The sequence below is a fragment of the Octodon degus genome, unplaced genomic scaffold (genome assembly GCF_000260255.1).
Source record: "Octodon degus isolate 3935 unplaced genomic scaffold, OctDeg1.0 scaffold00037, whole genome shotgun sequence".
Taxonomy (NCBI): domain Eukaryota; kingdom Metazoa; phylum Chordata; class Mammalia; order Rodentia; family Octodontidae; genus Octodon; species Octodon degus.
Window position 1 is genome coordinate 13994452 of NW_004524613.1, and position 18503 is coordinate 14012954.

The window sequence follows — 18503 nt, forward strand, 5'->3', positions numbered from 1 at the left end:
CATGTGGTGCTGGGGGATTGAACCGTGGTCCCTGATGCTTTGCCAAGCTTGTTCTAAGTAGGTGCTTTAGACCACTGAGCCATCTCTCCAGCCCCTAATACCCATTTTTGAAAACCAAGACTCTTTCCTGACTCAAAGCAGTAGATTAAGAAATTCCTATGTCTGGTGAGATGACGAAATTACTGAGCTTACAGTGGAAGTTATACCAGGAAATACCACTACTAATGCCTGGAGCAGCTGCACATGTCATAGGCTTACTCTGTTGGCCATGGTGTGCCCATTTCACCTGCTTTAGAAACTCTCAGGCTGTTACCCCAGCAAGTCTTCTAAAGCCTATGGCCCCCTTACATATCTGTGTTGTCTTGGCCTGTCTCACACTGGGACTACAGCCATCTTCTGGTGGTAATGCCTTGACAGGCACCTCCTATTTTGTAGGAAGATGTTAATCTCTGTGCTGACTAATGTTACATGTGAACTTGGGACAAAGGCTGCCCAGGTAAAGCAACGTTTCTGAGTGTATCTGCTAGGGTGCTTCTGGTTGAAATCAACACTTGAACCAGAGGATTCAGTAACATAGGCTGATGTCCCCAAAGTGGGTTCTGTTTAGGGATCTGAATAGAACAAAAAAGCCAAAGAAGGAGGAATTTGCCCCTTTCCTTCCTGCCCACGTGTCTGAGCCGGCCTACCGGCCTTCACCCTTAACCTGGGGTTTGTATATCAGCACCTCTGGATTTGTAGTGAAATGACACCCTCAGCTTTCTGAATTTTCCAGCTTGTAGACAGCAGTTTGTAGGACCTCTCCATCTTCACAATCCTGTGAGGCAATTCCTCATAATAAATCTTTCTGTGCGTGCATTCATGAGCAGACTGCTACTGGTTCTTTTTCTCTGAGGAACCCTATGATGGGTACAGCCGATTGCTGAACATACTGTGGTACAGAAGCCCAGACTTAACTAGCCATACAAGCATTTGCCGGAGAGTGTAATAAAAATATTCTCCTTCTCAATATTCCCTGAAATACGGATGAGAGAGACAATACTTAGAGAGATTTCCTTAGAGAAATATTTATCAAGTATATTCGCTCACTAGTTATGTCTAAAGCATCCCAGGATGGAGCTAGATTAGCAGAAAACTGGGGACCTCTGGCATGGCTGTCCCCACCGGCCCCCTCCGCCTCCCCTCCCTTCCCCAGATTGCCTTTACACAGGACATCATTATGTGGAACAGGGCTATGAAACCCACTCAGAAAGCCTGTGCTCAGGATGCTGTTCATTACATCGCACAGTGTTTTCTTTATGAGGACTCTGGGGAACAATCCCTGTCTGGCCTCTGTGTGAACAACAGTTAGAATTTTCCTGAGCAATTGGTTTGTGTTTATCTCGCAGACATTGCGCAAGTGTACATCTGACAAGCTTTCTGTATTCCGTTGCTGGCTGTGATGCTGCGGGCTCAGTCTGTGACCCACTCTACAATAGCAGGTGTGCAGAAATGCAGTTTTTGCATGATGATCAGCTTCAGTGTAGTTTTTTTTTCCTTCCATCTTGTGGTACCTCACTTTTAATTTATGCTGGCTTGTCATGTTTTATATCTCACTGTAAGGCACCTGAAAAACGTTCTGTGAAATAAGATTTGGTTTACATTGAAAAGTAGATAAATAAATAATAAGATGTGGAAGAGCTGTACACTGTGTGTTTCTATCAATTTTCCTCAGAATTTCCATTATGTTCTGCTTTCACATCCTTGCTCTAACGGATCTAAGGTTTAGGGTTCGCAACTCAGAACTGCAGCAATAACAATCATAATATAATTGGAAAATGCAAAGTTGCTCAAAATATTGTGATCTTCCCGGTTTGTTATCATGACCTCGCTGAGGCAACGCCATTGAAATGACAAAGCTTCTTGGGTCCAAGCAGCACTTTAAAGCTAATTATAATGAAAAGAGTAAATAACACTACGTAATACCAGAGCGACTTAGGAGGAGGAACATGTGGTGCATTTCAGTTTGCTGTGGTATAAAGTAGCAAGAAAGAACTATTAGTCCCTAGATGGGCTTTTTCTCCCCTAGGGAGCTTCTAACTGCAGGAAATGGCTCAAATTTAAGAAGAGAGGTGACAGTGTGAACTCCCATCAAAGAGTACACAGAGCTATTTGGGCAAATGAGCACATGAAAACAGTCAGCATCCTCAGTCATCAGGGAAATGAAATTTAAAACCAGGAAGAATGACCAGCACACATCTATTCAAATGGCTACACTAAAAGGATTGGCCATCGTGAACACTGGTGACACTGCATGGTGACTGGAACTTTTCTAAACTGCTGGTAGGAAGGCAAAATGGCTCAACTATTCTGAAAACAGCTTGCTGTTCTTTAAAAAGTGAAACATCCATCTACCTGGGGACCCGACCATTCCATTGTCAGATGTTTTCACAAGAGAAAGGAAAGACTATGTCCACACAAAGATTTGCACATGAATGTTCACAGCAATTTTCTTGTAATAGCCCCAAACTGCAAAAAAATTCCAACAGGTGTCTGTGACAGATGAATGAATGATAAACTCTGGTATAACCATACAATGGAATGTTTCTCGGCATTAACTAACTAAACAAAGAACAGATAGATTCAACAATCTATCTAAATATCAGAATCACAACATCCGGTAGAGTGGAGTGTATATATTGCATGACTCCATCTATATAAAATTCTCGATCTGGTAAACATAAAATGGAAAAAAGCAGAAGAGTGGTTGCCTATGATGTATTGTGGTGGGGTTGGAAGGAGAGAGGATTAAAATAGGAAAAAGAAATTTTGGGTGTTCATGCTTATGTAGAACAACTTGACTGTGGAAATAGTTTCACTTGTACACATACATCACACTTACAAGTTGAATAAAATATTACGTCTCAATTATACTTCAATAAAGCTACTTAAGAAAAAAAAATATTTTGGGTGGTGCTACTGGGAATTGAAACTAGGGCCTCCGTTTTGTTTTCATGTTGAGACAAAGTCTCATTAAGTTAAGTTGCAAAGGCTGGACTAGGACTTGTGACCTTTCTGCCTCAGCTTCCCAGAGTACTGAGACTAGCTACTGCCATATGAAGCTCGTGGTAACGGTTCTCACCTCTGTGTTGCCCCAGGACATAGCAATTGTGTTCATATTGGCAAGACTATGCTAGAGGCAGTGAGGTGTGTATTCTAGTCCTGCCTTCCACTGCTTGCCTTTGCCTCTTACCCAAACAGATTCCTTCTCATCTTGCTAATGAATGAACATCAAGGAATAAATAGAAAAAGAAATTCAAGCTTGAAATACTTTCCTGATGGATGTCATCAATGGTTTCATTTAACCAGAAAACAGACTATTTGTTTTAGTGATACATTCGGAAAGAAGAGTATTGTTAACTGGTAAACGTGTGTGTGCGTGTGTGTGTGTCTGTCTGTCTGTCTGTGTGTATGTGTGCACGTGCATGTGTGTGTCTGTCTGTCTGTGTGTCTGTCTGTGTCTCTGTGTGTGTGTGTGTGTATTTTATAAACAACATCAGTATTTTGTGATGTTACATACTCAGAATCTAAAATGCTCACTTTGCCTTACACCTGCTTATTGGGCCTTAAAAGACAAACTTTGAATTTGATTTGAAACTGTCTCATTGCTATTTATTTCTCAATTAAATTATGGGAAAAAATTAATCAACAAATAAAAACAAAACATTTTTTAATGTAAAAAAAAGACAAACTTTGTAAGAGAGTTGTTAGGGTAAGTTACAGTCATAACTTCTAGATCTGGAATTTTTAGGTTTATCCATAGTTTATCCATCTATGAAATGGGTGCACAGATGCTAAACTAAAAGAATTGTAGTGAAGATTAACAACCTCATGGATAGAAAGCAGCACTTAAGCAGCAGAGGTACTTTAAAATATCCCCTCCCTGTACCACCAAACCCTTCATCGTATCCCATGCTTTCCTCCTTTACAGAGGGAAGGGCTGGTAGGAGTAAGCACTGCCTCCATTCTTACCTGGAGCCAAAGTTTGTCATGCTGAGACCACTTCCCACCAGCGATGCACTGAAACGTAGCATTCTGCCCCACGTTCACCTCGACGTTTTGGAGTCGCAGAAAATGAGGTGCTTTTCCTAAGACAGAAACAGAAGGACACATGAGGATGGGATTCAACAGCTTGCAACACTTCCCTGTCATGGCTGGCAGCTGAAGAAGAGCAGCATGAAAAGGGTGCCCGGGAAGAGGCCTGGATCCCTGAATGGCTGATGGGTCACCTACAGAGACAAGCACCAGTACAGGGATGCTGCACGTGTCACCTCCCCCAAGCCCCTCATGAAATCCCCACTTCACAGAATGACACACATAGCGTCTGAGAGATTAGACAGCTTCACACAGTCAGACACCCAGAAAGGAGGGAAGCAAGACATGAATCCAGGGCTCTGAGACCCTCGAGGCCTGTCACCAGCTGCTGTGTGATATCATTCTGCTGAACTGGCACATGTACCCTAAAACACATCCAAATTGACTACTGCCTCTGGGGCTGGCACCAGATGAAAGATGGAACCAGCGAACTCAGAGCTAGGAAGGCAAAAGATTGGAGAAGGGTGGGGGGAAGATCTTCGCCATAGAAGGATCTTTCCTGCTCCCTGGGAGAGCACAAAAACTAAAGCTGAAGGAGAGCACCTTTGGCTTGAGATCTGTACTTGGCCTTGGGGATGCAGCTGCTAACAAAGATGTGGAGAATGAAATGTGGAGGAGAGGAGAAAGAAAGAGAACACTACTAGCTAGCAGTCACTGGGTACTGCCGTGGAACCGGTGCCACTTGTGGCATTTATGTGCAGTAATTCATTTAACCCCATGTCACTGCTGGTGGGACTCTACTGTGTGTAAGGGAACAGAGATATAGAGAGATCCAGAAACTTCCCCAAGGTCGCGGGAGCCCACAGTTTACTCTTACCACTAAGCAATGGCACCGCCTGAGCAAGTGTGGGCAGTGGGACATGGATGCTGGGACGCCACAGTCAAAGAAAGGGCTTTCAAATGAAAATCAATGTCTCTGGGCAATCAGTCCTAGGATTAAATGTATGTTTTATATTGGGTAGCTTGGATTCACCTTTTCCCTTGTTTGCTTTCCAAATACCAGCAATGTTAGTTCTCCACCAGCTCACCACACATGACTCAAAGTGTTTCTTTGTTGAGCACAGTAAAGGGTCCCTACCAACACTGACAAAGCCATTGATGAACGTGTACTAAACCAGTCCTGCATGGGACCCAGCAGAAAGTTCTGAGATGATCACAGAGGATCCACACACCATCTTTCCAGAGGGAGTTAAAACACAGAGAGATAAACACTAACAATAATCTCATTCACCAAAAGCTCCTTCAGGACCAGGTATGATAGATACTCTGCATGTTTTATCTAATTCAACCTTATCACACCCAGTGAAGCAGATACTGCTGTCATTTCCCTGCTAGACAGGTAGAAGCCAACATTCAAACAAATTTAATATTCCCAAAGCTACCCAGAATCAGTGAAAGAGAGAACCGGAACTCACTCCAGTTCTATTTGAGCCCCCAACTCAGATTCTATGTAGCACGTTCCCTTCATCCCGAGGCTGAAGACAGCACTCCTGGACACATCAGGCTCCCAGGCAAGGTTGTACTGACTCTCCAGGCTCCTGTCATTGTTCCTGAATATTTTGGTATTTTTTTAATTTTTATTTTTTATTCTGTTGGTACAGTTTCTCGCTACACAGCTCGAACTTGGAGTGATCCTCCTGTCTCAACGTCCCGAGCACTGGTATTACAAGCATGCACCACCACACCCAGTTTTGGAGCCTGCAAAGTGCACCCAGGAAGCCAGGGTCAGCTTGTATTGCCAAGCTATCTCCCCAGCCCCTCCTGAATATTTTTGAGTGACCCCTTTCCTTGCTTGGCTTCTTGCTTTGAACAGAACTTGTCCACCAAACTATGTCACCACCTGTAAAGCTCCGCAAAAGCCAGAAACCTCGGTGTGATCAGGCACACTTGCTGGGAGAAAATAGACACCTTCTGCTCAGGTGTTTAAACTAATGACAACAGCTCAGAGAACCCACATGCTACCTTCAGGACCCTGTGGCTAGAGTGGCTTCCAGGGTCCAAGGCCCAGGGAAGACCGCTCCTTGTGGACTTCTCAGAGTTTAAGATTCTTGCAGCAACCTGACAAATATCATGCTGCTTTGATTGCCTGAAATTGTTTTCTTTTGGCTCTCCTGTATAATTTTATGAAGTTATTTTTGGAACTATCAGTTCAGGTCAATTCTTCAAGAGAAATAGAGTGAACCTTGTAAATCAGTTTATGCCACAGGTTTGGAGAGGAACATCCGCCCCATCGCAGAAGGGTATCAGATCATTGGCTCCAGTGTTGGGAATCTTTGTGTGAAGTTTTACAAAGAGGTGCTTTTCCTTGACCCTTTGGGAAGCTGGGCAAGCAATTAAGCTCTGTGACGTGAGTAATTAGAAACAGACCTTCTCCAGATCATTGTTTCCAACTTGTTCCTTACTCCTCTCCTCCCACTTCTCCTTTCTCACCACAGACCTTTTGTCTTGACTCTTTCATCCTTCATCCTTCTCCTTTCTCCCTTCTTGATTCAGAATTTAGATGTTTAATGGCCCCTGGTATTCATATTCTGGGGAACCGCTGGTGATTTACAGCAGAGATGTCACCCACAAGAGCTAGACAGTTGAGTAAATTAAGAAAGTGGGTATGTTGTAAATCAAAATAGAAGCCCCACCTCTTTGCTCTATTTTTCATTTTCCCACTTTTGACAGAAATGTGGGTAAAATAAAGACTTTTCTACTGTAAGGAAAACAGTATGGCAAGCACAATTAGATCTGGTGTCTGACACCAGCCTCAACACTGGGAAGGCAACAGACAGTGGTGGGGGCCTGATCTCCCTGCTAGAAAGGTAGAAGCCAACACTCAAACAAACTTAACAAGTGGTAGAGGTCATCAATTCCAAGAGACCTGGTGTCCCACAGAAAGCAGCTGCTATTCCAGGCCAGCAGAGAGAGGCAGGGAGACAAGAGTGCTTTAATGGGGGGCTGGGGGGGTGCACATATCAAGAGAAATGCAAATACTTTGTGCACTATTTTAATCTAAAATCATGACTGATTTTTTTAAATACCATGCAAATTTAACACAACACATCAGCAGGCAGGCTCTATTAGTCTGCAGTTTCTGATATAATGCTTTTACATAAGTCACCCAGAACAATTTCTGCTGGCCATCCTTGCTTCATCTGGTCCCACTACCCAATGACACCTCTAGCCCTCCACACACCACACTGTAGGGATTGAGTGAACGTGAGCCCTAAATCCAGGTAATGACCCCAACCAGCCTCTTCTCACACAGCGCCCTCATTGTGGGCCTGCACCCCTCTGTGTGCTCTTGGAGGCCTGATCTCATCCCTGGCACATGACAGATATCTCTCTGGGGATCCTCCTCATGCTGCAGACCTGTGTAGTCCTCCTCTTTCAGCTCCTGGTCTCCCTTACCCTCTTTGTCCTTTCCCCGACACCATTCTCCTTTTCAATTGAACACTTCCTCCATTATTTCTCCCCCCATACCTCTGTTCAGCTCTGGGACAGAAATCATCCCACCAGCTTCAGCTCACCAACCTTCAGCCAAACACAGCCTCCGTACCCAGGCCCGCCACCAGCTGTGATCTGAAGCATCCCCCACCCCCTCCCCTCTGAAACTCAGCTCCCCCAAGAATGAGATCCTTCAGAATGGGGTTAAGAGAAAGCTGGCTGTGCATTTGGGGCAAAATGCTGGTGACATTTAAACTCCTGCAGATGTCAGTGCAGTATCTGAAGACGTATTATTGTGCCCTTTCTCTCGCTCTTTAAACCTGACAGAGCTCGGTAGGAAGCCACACAATTGAAGATAAAGCTGAGTATGTACATTAGAAACATGTTGCAATGCTCCATGGGCTCAGGGACATGTCCTGCAAGGTTGTGATAGGAGAAAAATAGATTTTAAGAATTCCAAAAGTCAACTTAGGTGTTAGAAACTTTGAAACCAAGTGCAAAATTGTGCTGACATTTATCGTACACAGTTTTAACTGCACAGGCTTTGCTAATGGCTAATGCTGAAAAATGGCAGCAATAGTCACTGTTGGCTAAAGCACTTTTGGAGTAACAAAAAAATGTTGAATGGGTGACAAAATATAGAGAGATTGTGGGGTGGTAAGAGAAAATGATTTCCTTTGAGTATCACACCAGAGTGTCCATCACTGAAAGAAGATTTGGAAACTTTCAGGCAAGTATTTGAAGTCATATCTTCAGCTCTAATCAATATAGGATGCAATTTGCAAATCAGACATTCACAGCCCCCTAAACTTTTGGGATAGTTAGTGGACTCACTTCTTGATAAACTCTGGTCATATATTAATGGAAAGCATGTTTTGAAGGACAGAGAGAAGAATTAAAAGCTGGAGGACTTAAAGGGAAAAAAGCCACAATCCATCGATTCTAAGGCTGAGGTTTGGGAAAGAACTTTCAATATAAAGATCAGGTCACAAGATACCACATATGGTATGATGTTTACTCTCATGAGCGGCCTCCAAGGCCACACTCAGCTCTCCTTAGCCTTTCATCACCACCTTCCTTAAGCCAGAGATCTGGAAGCAGACTTCTTTTGCACTTTGGTTGGTCTCCAACCTAACTCATCAAATAAGACCAGTTACCGCAGGTGCCTGTATGCATCTGTAATCCAGCCACCACTTACTATTCTATGTTTTATGTTTCTTCATAGCACTCCCTACCATTTGCCATGGACTAAATTGTGTCCCCTGCCAAATTCATACGTTGATGCCTTAATCCCCAGTGCTTTACAACGTGACTATATTTGGAAATGATCAAGGGCAAAATGATCAAGTTCAAATGAGGTCACTGATGTGGGGGCAACCCTCATCTAACTTGACTGTGCTTATATGAAGAGGAAATTTGGGACACAAGGAGAAACACCAAGGACCACACACTGAGGACCATGTGGGGACACAGTGAGGAGGAGAAGATCTGTAAACCAAGGAGAAAGGACTCACAAGAAACCAAATCTGTGCATTTGGTTTGGACCCTGAGCTTGGACTTGTAGCCTTGAGAACTGTAAGAAAATATACTTGGATTGTTTACACCACTCAGTCTATGGTACTTTGTAATGGCAAGCCTAGCAAAGTAACTCACCAGCTGTTGTGGATCATATAATTACCTCATTCCTTGTTTTACTTTTATTTGTTTTTATTTCAATGGAAGCTTGTAAGAAAAGAGAATGAAAAGAGAACACACTCCCATAAACCCAGTGCCTGGCATTAACTACATGCTCACTAAATAGTTGTTGGTTGATAACTGCATGGCTCGTCAACACTCTGGTCCACCTTCTGCCCTCTCTTGCATGGCTCCAGATCTTTCTTCATCACAGTTCTCTTCATCACTATGGCTCTTCAAATCATTTCTCACACAGCAACTAACTGATGCCATGGCTATCTCCAGTATGCCGCCCTCTACTCAGATTAACATCTACACTGTTCATGATGGTGCCCAAGGCCCTGAATGGTCGGTCAGGCTGCATGTTTACTTGGACCCCTTTCTGCTCTGTTCCACATACTTAGGACACATCAGATCCCACCTGAGGGCTCCTGCACATCTGCCTCCTCTCTTGGAATGCTCCATTCCCCAACTCATTGCACAAGAAGTTCCTTCCTATGATTCCAGTCTCAGCTCAAGGTCATTTCAAAGATATCTCCCGTGACCATTCTACCTAAGGAACCCTCCAATCATAGTTGTTCATATTTACTATGTTCATAGCACTTATCACTATTTGAAATTATTAATTACTTGCTTAATGTAAGTTACTCATTTAGTGCCTGCCTTCGTACTACCATTTTGCTAAGTCAACATCATGAGTACAAGGTCCTAACTTGTCTGTCTTAAGTAAACACTCTACCCAGAACAGTTCTTGAATACACAGCACACATTCAATAATCTACTTGCTGAAAGAAAGGATAGAAAAACTAATGGGCTTCAAATGCACTAATTGAACACTGGTCATTGGCAGGGACCTTTGTTAGGCCTTACTCAACTCCACATATCCATGGGCTAAGAATACGCATCAGATAACTACACATGTTGCCAAAATTTTCCACATGTAATTAAGTGAGATGTTCCTAATTTTAGCCACTCTTCCAGAAGCCCCATGTTGTGGTTTCTGGAAAATTTGTTCTTAAGCCGCTAAGCAACTGAGGTTGAACTCAGCAAAGCACATTATGCAGGAATAAAGCCAGGGCCACATCTTTCTGAATTATATCCCATGGCCCATTTGCTGGGTAACTGGCTTTCAGCAATTCTATAACCAAGCAATCCATACTTCTCAACAGGAGGAGGATGAAGTTGTCAGAAGAATCCTAAATTCACGGCAGCACCAATGAAAGGAGGAGTCCAAGGGAGCCATGAGACTCAGGAGGTGGAAAGGCATTCAAATGCCATCCGGAGAACATCCTCTCCTTGGGGACCTAACAGGGAGAATGGAGTTGTACTTTTTTTCTCTGCAGTGGCAACTTTGGACAGTGTCAGAACCTAAAATAGAGCTTTTACAGACTTGAGCAAGACATAGTAACAAGGTTGGGTGCTATGGTAGAGGTAAAAATCCCCACTAGAGCACAGAGTTCTGGGACTGAGGGAAAGAAAGTCATGCTCCATTCTGCTTGGAAAAGCCAAGTGTCACCTACTGGAATGACCAAGCCCAAGCATCCAGCATAAAGGTATAAAGCAGAAACTCAGGTAGATGCTCCATGAAGATGAATGCACAAAGGGACAGAAGACGGGAGGCTTGTTTCAGGGAGACTGCTGAAAACTGGGGACCTTGCATGGCTGATGGTACAGTTAAAGGGGCCACAGGTAGAGCAGATATCTCCTGAAAGCTGTCTAGTCTTAAACAAGGATCCCTCACAGCTGATGCTAACTCTCAGGCATCCAGGAAGGAGATACATCCCGGAAGTTCTCCTGGTAAGGAGAACTCATGTATATGTATATTATCCCAGTGTCTCCAGAGAAGATGCTCAAAGACAGTGAATGACACTATGGCATGCTACCACCAGGAAAAGGGAAAGATGTAGTGTTTGAGGGTCTGACAGGTTCACAGCGGCAAAGTGGACAAAGTCATTTCAATTAGAGCAAGATAGGTGTGGCTGATATCAGAGCAGCTCCCAGATGGAAGGATTACAAGGACCCGAAGAAAAACACATACAGGGGGCTGGAAAGAGCTCAGTAGAATAAGCGCTTCCCTGGCAAGCACAAGGGCTGGAGTTTAATCCCTTGTTCTGGAAAAAAAACATATAAATGTCTCTTGAAGTAAGAGCAAGCCACACCATAGCCCACAGCATAAACTCTGGTTATGCTTCAACCCACAAAAGACTTTAATCCCCAAAGTCACTGGCCACTTATTCTGACTGTGATGTCTCAAGGTAGGGTTTTTTGGAAAGTGAAGGGACCTCAGTAAAGCCATTAGGGTGAAGCACTAATGATTAAATCTTGGTGTCATTACAAGAAAAGGGATAGGGGCCAGTGAGATAGCTCAGCGGTCTAAAGCACCTGCTTAGGCAAGCTTAGGTAGGCACAGGGGACTTCAGTTCAATCCCTGGCACCACAAGTCATACCAGCCCTGCCCTCAGAGTGGGCTGAGTGGGCCAAAAATAAATAAATAAATAAATAAATAAATAAATAAATAAATAAAAAGAAAAGGGACAGAGACCACACAGGCATATCCACTCCTTGTCTCTTGCCATGTGCTGCTCCATGCTGCTCCAGGACTTTGCCGGCAAGAAGGTTACCAGAAGATCTGATCCAATGCCATCGCCCTGCCATTGAACTCTAAAATTGTCAGCTAAATAAACTAATTTTCTTTATAAAAGCATCCTGCCTCTGATATCTCTTTACAGTAACCAAAAGCTAAATGGCCCTTGGACACACGATCATACCTGGAGAATAAGAGGTCTCCTAGCTTACCTGGAGCCAGGCGATTACCTAAAAAATGACAGGAATCTCCAAAATTCAGAGTACTAAGAGGCTAGAATCCCAGCTATTCTTTCTGTGAGAGGCCTCAATCCCCATGCATATCCTTTTATTACAATCCTCTGGAACAAACGTCTCTAGACATGATGTCATCACAACTGCCTTCAGTCCGCACTTGTTCCCTTTGATACAATGGGTGAAAGGAAACACATTCAAGTGCCTTCGACTAAATTCTGCAGAGAGGGAACTTCAAGAGGAAGATGGCTGGATATGGAGGATGGTGTACCTCTGAGTATTCTTGACACTGTACCATAAGTACTAACCACCAGCAGAAATCTCTCTCTACGCCTACACGGAGATGATGAGTATATTTTAAATTATTTTTAAAGAATTAATAGCTTTGGGGTGCTTTTCCCTGTGAGTGAACAGTGTGCTAATTTGCTCAGTGTTTTGGTGTCATTCCTTTTTTTAAGACAATTGCACAAGATTCTATCCAAAGCCCTCTAATTCTTCCACTTCAGTGGTCTGAATCCCACTAATAAACAATCAGGACTTCAGAGTCTTTTAATAATGGAGAGAGATTCAAACGAAGATGTTTTACCACACTGCAAATTCCTAGAGGTGTTGCCTGTTGAACAGGCCAGCAAAATTATGGATTTATTCAGGACTGATTGCACTGGGTATATAAGCGTTTTGGAAGGATTAAAAGAAGGAGTGAGTGAGAGATGGTTATGAGCTGAATGAACAGGGGAGGTGCAGCCTATCGAGGCTGGTATAGAGCAAGGTCACACTGGGGAAGGGGACAGACTTACTGCATGGATGAGCAAGGACTCGGACCTCGTCCACTGCGATGTAGCCAGGATGACCCTTCAAAGAGACGGATTCAAAAATCACCTGCAACACACAGGGCAGGAGTCAATTTTACAGAAGCTGTTTTAGGCATTCATTTTAGGTGGCTACCCACTCCCCAGTTCCTTTATGTTTCAGCTTCCCATTAGAACCACAACCAAAGAAACCCTATGCTGGGACAGCATGCTGCCCTGGCAGTTAGATTTTCAAAACAAGGCAAAAAGACCATACTCTGGTAACTAATGACAGATGACAGCCACATGGAACCTTTTCAATGGATTTCAGAAAATAACACTTAATGCAGGAAAAACAACCTGAACTTGGACCAGGGACTCCAATTTGCACCTTTTTCATTGTGATTTTAAATGAGGCACAGGGAAGAACCAATTCTGAATGCCCTAACCTGCTTCTGAAGGATGAGAAAGATGCTTACCTTGGAAATTAGCATAAGCCAAGGAGATTCATTCTGATTTAATTCTACATTTCCAAGTAACATACTCATCTGGGTTTCCTAATAACACCACTTAATAATAAGAAACAACCTACCTATTGGTCTCTAGGAATAGAGGGCCATAATTTCTTTGAATTCTTTACTCTGACTCCAACCTCACTTCTTATTAAAATTATTCATAATTCAGTGAACAGCCTCCCTCTCACCCAAGCTTTATCTTCATGTAGGGGATATGAACAGCTTTGTGGGCAACACTTTTGTCCTCCCTAATTACAGGTACCTTCATCTCCAAGCCCTTGAAACTGCATCCTCAGCTTTCCCTTTTCCCACTCTAAAACTTGGAATTTCCCCCTTTCCACACTTGGATATAATTTCATACTCCACCGTCCACCCCTAATTCACTTTTCTTTAATCTGCCTCTTGGGCTCACATGCTATCTTGAGTTCTACTCCAGAATCTACACTCCACAAGCCCACATTTGCCCACCATGTTGGCTAACACCCACACAACTCCTGCATAAGCCCCAATTCCTCTATATCTTTATCCCAACATTTTTGAGTTTATGGCAAATCTGTCTTTTCTGGTAGGTCAGGACTCAAAGTTTCCCAGGCACCCTGCCCCAAACACTCTCTCTCAGTTTCCCAGGCACCCTGTCCCCAAAATCCCTCCCCCTATGCCCCATGCAGAACCAAGCCCAAAACCTCAGAACAAGTCCACCTGACTTTAACCTGGGAAGCAACCACAGAAACTCTCCTTCATTAACATCAAGAGTCCCCCCACAGATCAGGTAGCCCTGCCAAGATTAGCTCTCCCTCTGCTGTTCCAGCACACAAACACCCTCCCCCAACACCTTAAAAGCCCTGTGCTTTGCCTTGTTTGCTGCTGTCTTGCTCCACTAGACAGCCAGCCTGCTTGCTGCCCCCAATAAATCTTCAGAATGCCTGGTCTGGTCAATTGCATGGGTTCATATGTAACATTCTCCACTACCATAACCCCACACAAATGCCCCCTTTGCAGATCCACCCCTCCAATTCCAGCAGACATTGCATCTTTAAGAGGCAGGAGGACAAGAGAGGGGCTGCTCTCTACCCACTTAATCTTTACTCACACCAACAGCAATCTCTTCTCTGCAGGAAATTCCAGTGCTCTTAACTTTGATGCCCCACTTCATTTTCTAGCTTCTTGGTTCTCTCAGTTTTCTCTTTATCTTGTATCATCAAACCATCTCTTTCATCCCTGACCTTGACATATGTAAATGCTTGGGCTTCTTTTCTTGAAAAATACTCCTCTGTAGTACATTCTTCCCTATTATTGGCCAGGTGTGTTTCAATCACACTTCAAATTATCAGTAGTTGAATCAAAACTCACTCACAATATTCCTTACTCTATCCTATAACACATCAGCCAGCCAAATAATTTGGATTTTGGCTCCAGGACCACACACTCCCCAAAAAACTGCTTTCATGACCATCATCAGCAATATGCTAATTGCTGAGTCCTGAGAATATTTTTTCCACACTGTATGTTGCTTTGAGAAGAAAGAGGATGTAATGCTTGAGCTTAGGATCAAAATGCCTGGGTTGGAGTCCTGGCTGTGGCACTCACAGGTATGTGACCTTGGGTGAGATACCTTACTGCTCTGTGGCCCCGTTTGTCTGTAATTACAATACTACCTCAGTGTATAATTTTTTCCTATTAAAGGACTTAATGTTCTACTTTGAACAATAGAATATTCTCAACAAATGTCTACTCTAATTATTGCTATTTAACCACTCCTCTACAATTGTCAGTGTTCATTACTTCTTCACTTTTGGATCTCCCTATTATCTGGGCTCAGAGGATGTTTCACTGTCATGGTTTTTCTCATGAATCTGAGACTAATCTACCATCAGTCTGTAGACCTCCTTTGCCTTATTGCTCAGTTCCTTTTTCACTTGACAAAAGTCAATACTGCCATTTGTTAAATCTTCCCCTGTCTTTCTACCCTGGCTATTAAGATGGACCTTAGGAAGCTGCCGTTTATAGGTCAAAACCAACCAGCCATCAATCTCATTGTTCTGGTGTAGCCTACCTTCAGTTTTTATCTCTACCACCTTGACAACCAAAACAGATCTTTTCTCTGTCTTTTTCCTTAGTTTAAGCCAAGCTTGTGGATAAAGGCAAGATGTGTAAGAAATCACCAGGAAAATCTCCCTATGGAATCTTTTTGTGGTTTATGTGATCCAGTTTTGTAGATTCAAAGCTCGTGTTCTCAGTGGGACCTGGAGCTCTAATAGTCATAACAAATGAGTAGGAAAATGTTGGAGCCAGTGACAATGGCAATGAAGGGGCAGCTTCCTTGAGTATCATGTGGCTTCCTGGGAATTATGTGAAATGATGGGGCATAAGAGCCGCTTCAACACAGCAATCATTCTAGCAAAGTGGTTAATTAAGACAGTAGAGTCCTTCAGAGAGAATTAACAGACAGAAGTGTGTGAAAGCTTGCAAAATTAAAATTCTGGCAACTTCCCTGACCTTCAGAAGGGGGTATCAATAGAAAATTTCCTTTAAATTCTGAAAAAAATATAGCTAGACATGTGATTCTTTACAGAAAGGCTTTCTCCCTAGTACTTGGAAGGGAGAATGCCTTTCTATAAAGAATTACATGTCTAGCTATATTTTTTTCAGAATTCAAAGGAAACCAAAATCAAAGTCCACAGAGGAAAAAAAGAAGAAAACTAGAACATATAAAATCTATGCAATTAAAAATAAATAGCATAAACATATTCAAACTGTATAATAAAAATTTTAAAAGATCAAATGGTTTTGACAATAAATATAAATGAGTTAAAATACAGAAAATCTCTCAGACTGTCTAAATAATCAAAGTCTAATCGCATGCCATAACATAAACACCTAAAACAGAATGGCTCAGTAGCTTAATCAAACAGAAAAGGCAAAGATGCCATGTGCATTTATAAATCAATATATATTTTATAAATATAGCATAATGTGTCATGTTATTGATGTATAATATAAATACTGAAAAATACATGTAAGGAATTATGTATTAGCATGAAACTTCTGTCCAAATGCTAAAGGACTTATGGGAAAGATCACAGCATGCACATAATCTCAGCATTTGGGAGTCTGAAGCCAGGAGATCACCATGAGTTCAAGGCCAGCCTGGGCTACATAGTAAGTTGAAGGCCATACATAGTTAGACCCTGAACTACCTAGCAAGACATTGTCACAAAAAAAAAAAGAAATATATATATATATATATATATATATATATATCAGATCATAAAGTAGACCACAGCATTACTTCACTAAGTATGTCAAAGAATACAATTATATAGGTTTCAGTCTATATATTCTCTAATCAAATTTACTAAAACTAGAAAATAATGATGAAGTTTTAAAAATCAATTTCTTAAAGTTATACAATATCTTCTTAATAACTATGATGTCAAAGTATGCTTTAAATCTTAACAAAAGTCTGAAACAAAATTGGAAGCCAATGACAAGCTGAGAACAATGCTTCTAATACATATGCCAGCTACAAGGAATATATCCTTTTTTGTGTGTGCAAAAGACTACTGAGAATCAAAAAAAGGATAAACCTTCCAAAAAAAAAACCTGACAAATGATTTCAGCAGGTAATTCACAACAGATAAAATGGAATGGCAATTAGCTATGAATGAAAAAAATTTAAATGGCACAGGGGAATTTCAGAAGGTGCCCCGGGAGATATGTGCAGCTTAGGGGAAAGGGGATTGCCCTGTCATTGTGCATTGCTGTGGGGGGGTCTTGATCACAGAAAACCCCACCCATGCCCTGGCCACCTCTAGTTCCTAAGGACAGATACCACAAAGTCATGGGAGGGTACCAGGACCCGCTGAGACGCAAAGACCTATTCAAGAGTTCTGAAGACAGACAGAGCGTTCATCTTTGGCCAACCATACTCACAAGGAGATTCAAACTGAGCACCCTGAGGAATGAAAGTGAGGACAAGGGAGGAGAGGGACAAGGGAGCAGGAAGAGAAGTCTAGAGTATATGCTAATGTCGGCTGCTCCTGGGGGAAAGGCAGGAGAGGACTGAGGTAGCCAATTGATCCCCACTGGGGTTTAAGTCAGTACACAGAAGCAGAGACCCCAAGCACAGGGGCCAAGTTAGAAGACCTCAGTTGGGAATCTCAAGTTCTGTGAAGAACATTGTCCAACACCTAGGCTGCCATGTGGACTTACTGTAACTGCAAATGGGGCCGCTCTGGAACCTCCTCAGAGACCTCCCGGTTCAGGTGCTGGGGAAGTGGGCTTGAACATAAAGGCACAAAACTCTCTCCCCATGAATGAGGAATGGGAAAAGCCAATAAAAGTTTCCCAAAAGAAGCCAAGAGATATTTACACAGAACTGTGTAAAGATGGGTTCTGTGCATTGAGGCAGGGGTGTGGACAGGCCAGCTTGTGATTTAATGGACCTGGTATTTTATCCTGTTGTATTTCTTGAACAGAGAGCACATAGGACAAAAAATATCAAGGGACTGCAAAAGTTCTCTTAAATGAGAAAACTACTGCCTAATCAGAACTCTTACGAAGAAGACCATACACCTTGTCATGGGAAAGAATTACTTAGAGAGCAAAATGAGGAAGCACTCTTTCCCATGCCAGCCCAAAGAGGCCTCTATAAGATGACAGAGAGTTCTTGGTGTTTAAAGGAATGGTGGAATGAATGAGAGAGGAGATGCAGTGAATTTCTGAGAGAGAGAGAGAGAGAGAGAGAGAGAGAGAGAGAGAGAGAGAGAGAGCAGGTTTCCCTTATAATAAACCCTGTTGCATTGCAGTGGCATCACTAAGCCCACAGAACAATGAATGCCAGGGGAGTTTCCGAGAAAGGGACAACAATATGCAATGTATTAATTATTGTAATTCTCCTGCTAACCTGTTTGGAAACTGTCTCATTGCTATTTATTTCTCAATCAAATTAATAAAAAAGAACAAAAATTTAAGATTTCTTGAAAACATGTGGTAATATGTTTTCAAGATGGGTCAATCATATGTCCCATCTTGCATAACTATGTCTGCTAATCTGAGCAACAGATTGGACAAGAAAAATAGATAATATATCAATCACTGTTGATCATCTATGCTTATTTTGAAAATCTGTAACAATATGTATTGT

The 18503-nt window shown here is 42.5% G+C and overlaps 1 protein-coding gene across 1 annotated transcript in view; it reads right to left on the bottom strand.

The window, feature by feature from the left end:
* Ptprt (protein tyrosine phosphatase, receptor type T) overlaps positions 1-18503 on the bottom strand; it is an 868923-nt gene that overhangs the window by 766154 nt on the left and 84266 nt on the right. The window contains exons 4-5 of the mRNA XM_023714963.1: positions 12852-12933; positions 4009-4124 (exon numbers count right to left, since the gene is read on the bottom strand). Of these exons, the coding sequence (XP_023570731.1) occupies positions 4009-4124; positions 12852-12933 (198 nt within the window). The remainder of the gene's footprint in view (positions 1-4008; positions 4125-12851; positions 12934-18503) is intronic.